Raw genomic sequence first — 8169 nt, forward strand, 5'->3', positions numbered from 1 at the left:
CCAGGCGGGCGCGGGCTGCCCCCTCCCTCCTCCCTCCTCCCTCCCCGGCCCCGGCCCCGGCCCCTCCTGCCCTTCCTGCTCCCAAGCTCGGCTGTCCCCTTGCAGGCACAACAGCTGGGAACCCGAAGAGAACATCCTCGACCCCCGGCTGCTCCTCGCCTTCCAGAAGAAGTGAGCCACCCCTCGCGCCGCTGGGTTTGGGCCCTAGGGGTGGGGGGAGCTCCCCGGGGCTGGGGGTCTCCTGGGACAGGCGGGTTATCTCGGGCGCCTGCTCTACCCGCCTAGGAAGTGGCTGGAGGAGCTGAATAGTCTGGACCCCCTCATCTCAAGGGCGAGACCCCGGGTCCTGCTTTATGCAGCCGCAGGTAGAGACGGGATCCCGCAGCAGAGGCCAGGTGTAAAGGGAAGCCGCGCACGTGTGCACGGGCAGAGGACGCTGGGCCCTGTCCCCCGGCCAGGGCTCCTCCACAGATCTCAGCCCTGAAGCACCATCCCCGGGAGTCTCATCCCAACCAGGACGCCTTGCGCGCGGCGAGGCAGGGGTGGCTATGGCGGGCTCAGGGTTGGCAAGCAGTTTGCCTGCGCAGTGATGGAAAACATTAGGAGTTTATGATCGGGCTTAATTAAAACTGGTTTCCGATTCCCTTTTCGGAAGAAAAGGATCGAGTCGTTCCCGAGAGCGGCGGGAGGTTTAATTAGGTATTAAGCGGTAACGAAGGAGAAGGGAATCTGGCAATGCCATTCAGGCGCTTGCCATGTAGTCATCTTCCACCTTGCGCCGCTCCGGGTTTGGGTCACCTTCTCCCGAGCAAAACAAAAGACGCGGGAGAAGTGCAACGAGCCCGGTGGAGGGATGTGTTGAATCCACAAACACCCACTGTTTTTTCTTCCCTCTGTGGAGAAACTGTAAAGAGGTTAATGCTGCTTAATTTGGAAAGAAGGGGCAGAGCGGCTATAGAGGTATATAAATAATGAATGGCTTGCAGGAGGCTAATTGGACACTTCCATTTACCCTTTTCCAACACGCACGACGAAGTACAAAAGCTCCGGCTGAATTGAAAAAGCCGCCAATTCAGCGCGGACAAAGCGGCTGGCGTAGCTTGTCGCTGACCTGCCCAGGTTTCTGCTGCCGGAGGTCACCAAGGCAACCAGGACTTTCCTTGCGTCGCTACCAAAATAGTTTGCTCGGGTTCGCTCGCCCCGGTGCGCTCTGGCACCTCGCGGCACCTGGCGCAGCCCTCGGCGGGCGGTCAGCCATCTTTGCTCCAGGGCCTGTCCTCGCACCCCCTTCCCCTCTCCCACAACCTCCCTCCTCCGTCGCACCCTCCACGCTGCTCCCGAGGCCTTGGCCTCTTGCACCGCATCATCCGGGAGGGACCGGCAGGGGGGGCGGGGCAGCACACCTGCCCGGGGGCTGTGCTCAGAAGGACCAGAAGGTGCCTTTCCTGCGCCAAATCGGTGCTTGTGTGGCCGTGCAGAACCGGGCAGCTGCTGCTGCTGTTGCCAGATTGGCTGTTATAAAAACCTCATGCGCCGTCTGCAGTAAGAGTTGCTATTCCAGCAACCAGCATCTGCTGCTTTGGGGTAAATGTTCTGCATATTGCGTGGGTGAGAGATTGCACGGTGCGGCTCCCACCCGCTTCCCTAGAAAGCCCAGGGATAAATCCCCCTTTCTTCCCCTGGCTGCTCATATACAACAACAGCAGGGGCTTTCACAGCTCCCCAGCAAAAATCCTGGGGCAGAGGGAGACCGAGAGGTTTGGTGCTTTCCGGGAAAGATGCTCCAGGTCGGTATAGGTAGGGGGTCATACGTGCACAACTGGTGCTTACGACCCCGCTCTGCTGGAACAAGGTAGGGGCAAGGGAGGAGCTGGGCCGGGTGAGGAGTGTCCGACTTTCCCCGCATTGTCCTCAATTGTGCTTGCAGGGAACACGAGAAGGAGGTGCAGAATCGGAAAAGGGGCAAGCGGCCCAGGGGCAGGCCCAGGAAGCATGTGGTGAGTCCCTGGCTGGGTGGGGGCCGGCAGGCGAGGATGGCAGCAACTTGCAAAAGCTGTGCTTGCTCCGCTTGCTCCTGTCCCGTGACGTGGGCTTGCTGACGTGGTGGAGGGGGAGCGGGGTGCAAAGCTGCTTTCGGGGTGTGGCGGGAGCAGAGGGCAGTGGGGCTGCGTGGCTGAGCTGGGCAGGAGGGCGATCCCGGTGCGTGCTAGCTGGCGATGGTGGGAGGGAACGTGCGAGTGCAATATGGAGCTTTAGTGCTGTGGGCACATGGAGAGGTGTCCATGTGCCGTGGCGCCTCTGGGATGGAGCAGCACTGGGATTTGTGGGGTCCCAGTGAGCACGGGTCCCCGGGCTGCTGAAAACCTAACTGGGAGAGAGTCGGGCCTGGGCATCGTGACTCGCACTGCTCTTCCCCTTGTCCCCTCTTTGTTTTGTCAAGGAACCAGAGGTGCCTCTGAAAACCAAGTCGAGTAGCTCCTCTTCCTCGACCTCCTCCTCCTCCTCTTCCTCCGATGAGGACGATGAGAGCGACTTGGAGGCAAAGAGGGGCCTTCGGGGCAGAGAGAGCCATCCGGTGCCACAGAAGAAAGCTCAGATCCTAGTGGCCAAGCCCGAAGCCAAGGACCCCGCCAGGAAGAAGCGTGGGCGGAAGCCTCTCCCGCCAGAGCAGAAAGCAGCCAGGAGGACGGTGAACCTGGCAAAGGTGCTGAAAACCTCCCGGAAGGAGGTGGGTGGTGGCGCTAAGCCGCTGGGCAAACCGCAGCCTCAGCACAGTGCCCAGGCCTCGGGTCTCGCTGTGCTCAAGGCGCACATGAAAGAGCCCCAAGGGGCGCTCGCCGGGCTTGGCTCCGGAGGCCCGGCGGCAGAGACCCTTCCCGGGATGATGAAGGGCTCCTCGGGGAGCCCCAACCGCGGGATCAGCTGGCAGAGCTCCATTGTCCACTACATGAACAGGATGGCCCAGAACCAGGCCTCTGCAGAGGGCTCACCGGCGGGGAGGCTGGCGCTCAAGGCACAGGCTGCCGGCAAGAGCAGCCTAGGGCTGGACTTGAAAATGAGGCACCAGAAGGGAGCGGGGGAGCCGGGGCTTAACACGCAGGGAGCCAAAGCCTCCAAGGCGCCCACCGGGGGGGATCAGAAGGCGGGATGCGCTGGGGGCTCTCAGGGCCTGCACAATGGCAGCAAGGCCCCGGCTGGCTCGCCTGTCCCCGGCAGCCAGGAGCTGAACCTTCAGGCTTTAAACTTGCAGAGCGTCAAAAATAGGCAGAACGCGGCCGGCGGCAGCAGCCTCCCTCGTCACGGTTGTGGAGCTCAGACCAAGAGCACCGGCGCCGGCGGGGCTGGGAACGCGAGCAGCGCGGCTGCGAAGGGCGGCGGGGCCAGCGCGGGACTGCCACCAGCCACGGACAGCTGCAAAAGCGAGAAGCACGTGCCCCGAGCAGGTGCCGGGGACAGAGACTCGACCAAAAGCAGCCCGCCGTGCACGCAGGAGGGGCAGGCCGGGACGGAGAGCCGCAAGCCTTCGGCGCTCTCCGAAGCGAGCACGGGGGAAGAGACCAGCTCCGATTCGGACCGGGATTCGGCCTCCTTCCCCAGCGTGGGCCAGAACATGTCGGTCTCCATCCAGACCAGCCAGGACTGGAAACCCACCCGCAGCCTGATCGAGCACGTCTTTGTCACAGACGTGACAGCCAACCTGATCACGGTGACAGTCAAGGAGTCTCCCACCAGCGTGGGGTTCTTCAATCTCCGGCAATACTGAGCCCGGGAGCGGGGCGCGGGGGAGTGGGTCCCCACGCCCTCCCCCACCGGCCGGGCCCCCTAGTTGTAGCAGGTTTTTCTTTCCTTAAGTGAATGGCAGTGGGACTCACTCGGGGAGGCAGAAATCAGCCCCTGCCCCTATAAGCAGCTGGCTGAGCCGCACCTCCCAGCCTGCAGTGAAGTGTCCTGCCATTCCCAGCCAGGGTTGCTCTTGGTTCGTGGTCGCTATATCTGCGCAGACTTCCTGGAACCAGCAGCGATTCGGGAAGAGGAGGAGGATACAGTGAAACCTGTTAACAGCCACCAAGGGGGAGCAATGCCCCTATTTTTTTTTTTCCAGTTTTCGGAGCAGGTGGCCCCACAATGGAAGTGGCTATTCTCTGGGGACAGAGGCTGGCCTGCTACTGAAGGGGACTGGCCAGCAAGTGGCTGCTGAGCCAGGTTTCACTGTACTTGGATTTCTTTGCTCTGCAGCTTGAAATGGCAGAACACAAAGCACGCAGCTGTCCAGACAGCTGGGGGCAGGGACGTGAGGCCATGCCATGTGGCAGCTCCCTGTTGCAAGGGGAGTTCCCTTTTCCTCCAGGCATCGCGCCAAACCTAGCCCTCCGCTCCCAGGATGGTCCGAGTCGGTCCAAACCATATGGGCCACTTCCCCAGCACTCAGCATGCCGCTGAGGGGGTTGTCCGTGCACGTGGGGGGTTTTCAGGGTACACGAAGCTCCTGGGCTGTGTTGCTTCCACGAGGAGTGTGAAACGACCGCTGTTTCTGTTAGCAGCCTCTGGTGGTGGTTTCCCAATGAAGTGGAAATGTTGTTTACATGTCTCAGTCTGGGGGAGCCTGCCAGACTGTGCTTGCTGCCACGGGCACGACCAGACCTCAGGGTGTACCTCTTTCCAAGCAGTGGAGACTGGCAGTCGGCGCCGCATCTCCAAGTGGTGAGGGGTGCTGCAGGCATGCAGCACCCGCTCACAGCAGGTCCTCGCTTGGTAGAGGTTGGATGCAGCGTGAGCTGCTGCATTGCTTTTGCTTTTGCTTGCTTGCTTGCTGTGAATCTGGATGCGAGGAGAAGAAGAAAAGTCCAGGCCTGGGAACCCAGCTGGAAGCAAGGCCTTCTCCTTGTCCTGGTATCACTTGTGCTCTGCCTCACCTTCTGCAGTCTGCTGTGCAGGTGGAGTTTCTTCAGGTGCCTGCACGAAGCATGCTTTGAAGCATGTGTATGACATGACCTAGCACCTGCAAATGCAGCTGACAGGGTTTAACCTGGTTCGTGTGCGTATGCCTTCAGGGCTGCCCCGGGCTGGAGACCACCCGCTGTCCGAACACCCCTGCCATCACTCCTCTAAGGCTGAGTGGCAGACAGCTTGGCAATGTGACTTGCTGCCGTCCTTGATGCGAATGTCAGTTCAGGGGAGACGATAGGACTGAAGCCATGGTGCAGCTGAGCAGCGAGAAGCAGCTGACAGCAGCAAAGCATGGTGCATCGATAGTTGAGGCTGAGCACCTGTGTCTGGTGGGCTCCGGGGGGCTCTTTGGAGGCAGGACGCGGAAAGTTCAATGCTGCTGCAGTGGTGCCGAGTGCCTTCCACTGCCACTGACTGTGGGGGGAGGACACCGAGAACCCCTTGGGGTCACGCCAGAAGTCACTGGGATGTGAAGAGAGAGCAGCTCCCATCCTCTCAGCAGCAGTGCCAGGGAACAGCCTCTGAAGAGGGGCTTCTTGCATCCTGCGCTCACTAGTCTTTGGCATTGTAGGGCTGAGCTCCTCTCCTGGATGTGTGGTTGAGGCAGTCCGGAGAACCGCTGGGGCTGCTGGTGGACTCCAAGGCAGCCCTATGAATATTTGTGGCTAGACAGACTGCGGGCCCAGCCCAGCAGGTGCACATGTCCAGCTTCTGCATCTGAATTTTGCTTGCCAGGTCGCTGCCCCAGTGCCGTGGCCTTGGGGTGCACCCGTTGGTAAGCCACTGCATGGAGCACTGGCTGCTTGGTACACACGGGGGAGTAGTGAAATGCTGTCTGCTCACAGCACCCTGGACCCTGCATCCCTTGTCTTGGGGGCAGCAGGATGTGTGGTTGTATGCAGCATATATTGTTGCATTCCTGACCCCATCATCACTGAGACAGAATTTGCTGGGCTGGTCTGCCCCGTGCCCTGGGGCTGCCTGGCTGTGCTGCTGTGCTCTCAGCTGGGGCAGTAAGTCAGCGTGGTGTCTGACTGACCCATGTCTTCACGGTGCTTCGTTCTTTGGTTTGTGTGCTGCCGCGTCTGAACTCCAGACATCACTGAGGGAAGATTCCCTGGCTACAGAAATGCCTCCCGGTTGAATTTGCAAACTTCCCTCTAAGATTTTTCTTTTGCAAATCCTCAGCTGCGGGCCCGGTTTGAGCTGACAACCTCCACGAAGCCTTGTAAGGATGCTGCTGCTCTTGGACGGTTCCCCGCGGATAGCTGGGACTTCCTTCTGCCCCTTCATTACTCAGTGACTCTTCTTGACGCTAGAGGCCTTGCTCGCATCTCCCTTGCAGAGCTGCTGCTCCATCAATCAACCTTGAGAGCTGAGGGAGTTGCTTCAGGTTCCCTGCTAACCTAGGGCTCTTAGCCACTGTAGCTGGCTGCATTAGGGGACCGCGGCGCTCGGAGACATGTGGGGCCACGTGGGTCAGACGAGAGTTTTGTCCACGTGCGTGGCTGGTAAGGACCAAGTTGCCTTGGAACTCCATGGTGCCAAAAAGTTGTTGTCTGTTGACCTCATCGTTTAAACTCAGCCAAATGAACTTCTGCTCTGAGACGTTCAAGGAAAAAAACCCGGCTTGTAGCTTCAGAGCTCCCTGCTCGTGGCCTTCACCAGCTGTGTCCTGAAGTCCAGGCCGCGAGGACGGCGGAAGGCCCTTTCCTGCTGCAGCGAACGGGGGATGTGGGCTGTCATGGGGGCAGCGCCTGGCTGTTTTCCCCACACACCAAATATTGACTACTTGGCCTTTGCAAATCCAAACTAACCTACAATGTGCCTTTGGATCTCTCCTATTCAGCTTCGCCCATGACGCCCGTCTCTGACGACTGTTTTGTGCCTAGGTAAAGTTGGCTGTGGGGGGAGAGCACACCTGGTCCCCAGCATTCGCGCGGCTCCCAGGTGGAGGCAGCTGCTGTGCATCCCAGGGGAGCTGCCCCTCACCTTCCCGAGCTTGGCACCTGAATGCCTGCGGAGGAAGAGGGCCCCAGCGGGGTTTAAACTCTGAAACGCTCAATGAAGGCTGGGGACTGGCATGTCTAACCAAGACTGAAAAGAGCCCTTGCCGAGCAGAGGAGCGGGCAGGCTGGTGTGATCAGCTGCAGCCTGCCCTGTTTTCACCTGCTTTAGTCTCTAGTCTAACCAAGCTCTGGTAGGATGCCCCTTTCCGGGATGCCGGCGTACACTGCAGTGTACTTCGCAGGACGGCCCCGTCCAGTCTCCCTTCGGAGGGCTTCTCGGGGTTCCTGACTTTGGGCACCTGTCAGTACAAAGGGGGGGTGCCCCTTCCCCTCCCCACTGCCCCCCACACAGAGCGTGCTCCTCTAGTGCCAGAGCCTGCTCTGCCAACTCCAACGTTGTGCCTTTCTGCTCACCAGCTCTTTCAATCCCAAAGTTATAGCAACTGTGAAAGTGATAATCGGGAAACGCCTTCCTACCATCATCTCTGTCTGCCCTCCCCCCCCATCCCTACCCTCCAGCCTGGTATTAAACCTACCAGCTCCCTGCGCCTTGCTCCGTGCGCCCGTGTGAGTGAGTTTGACTTTGCAGTTGGCCTCTCCAAGGCGAAGCTGAGAATTTAATTTAATTTAATCTTTTTTTGTGGACTGAAGTTCCTAGCTGGTGCTAACCGTGTTTACCAATAAATAACATTAGTATTCAAGGTCGCCTTTTTTTTTGTTTGTAAGAATTTGCTGCTGTGCGTTTGAGTGTTGAGTTGCCTGTCAAGCATCCCAGCAGAGCTCAGCTCTTGCAGGTGAGAGGGCGCGATAGCGAACGGGTCTCAGCCTGGCCGACCCGGGTGAAGCTACCTGCTCCTGCCCAGCGGACTAAAGAGGGGGCCGCTTCAGTCATCCCCTGTAGAAGCTGAGTGTATGTGTATAGATCTCTGTTTGGTAGCAGGATCCTGGCATTTGTGGGAAGGGCTGGGGTGGGTTGTGTTGGGAGGAGGGAGACAAGGACTCCGGCCAGGGTGCTGGGGTGCGAAGCTGCTCGGGGCCCGGCGGTTTCCCGCTGTTCTCATTAACAAGCCAACCCGCCGCCCTGCACGGCTGCCGCGGCGCCTCTGCTCTTCTTCCGCGGGCTTGCCCCGGACAACGCGCGTTAACCGCCCCGGGCTCCGGGAGCCAGGACGGGAGCGGCCCGGCTCCGCAGGGCCAGGGAGGTCCCGGGCCC

General features: G+C 59.9%; 1 protein-coding gene across 1 annotated transcript in view; it reads left to right on the plus strand.

The window, feature by feature from the left end:
- Positions 1-7861, plus strand: part of CBX2 (chromobox 2) — a 14929-nt gene extending 7068 nt beyond the window's left edge. Inside the window, exons 4-6 of the mRNA XM_014527073.2 lie at positions 87-171; positions 1928-1997; positions 2441-7861. Coding sequence (XP_014382559.1) covers positions 87-171; positions 1928-1997; positions 2441-3763 — 1478 coding nt within the window. The 3' untranslated portion in view covers positions 3764-7861. The remainder of the gene's footprint in view (positions 1-86; positions 172-1927; positions 1998-2440) is intronic.
- Positions 7862-8169: the final 308 nt, after the last annotated feature.

This window comes from Alligator sinensis, unplaced genomic scaffold (genome assembly GCF_000455745.1).
Source record: "Alligator sinensis unplaced genomic scaffold, ASM45574v1 scaffold2241_1, whole genome shotgun sequence".
Lineage (NCBI taxonomy): Eukaryota > Metazoa > Chordata > Crocodylia > Alligatoridae > Alligator > Alligator sinensis.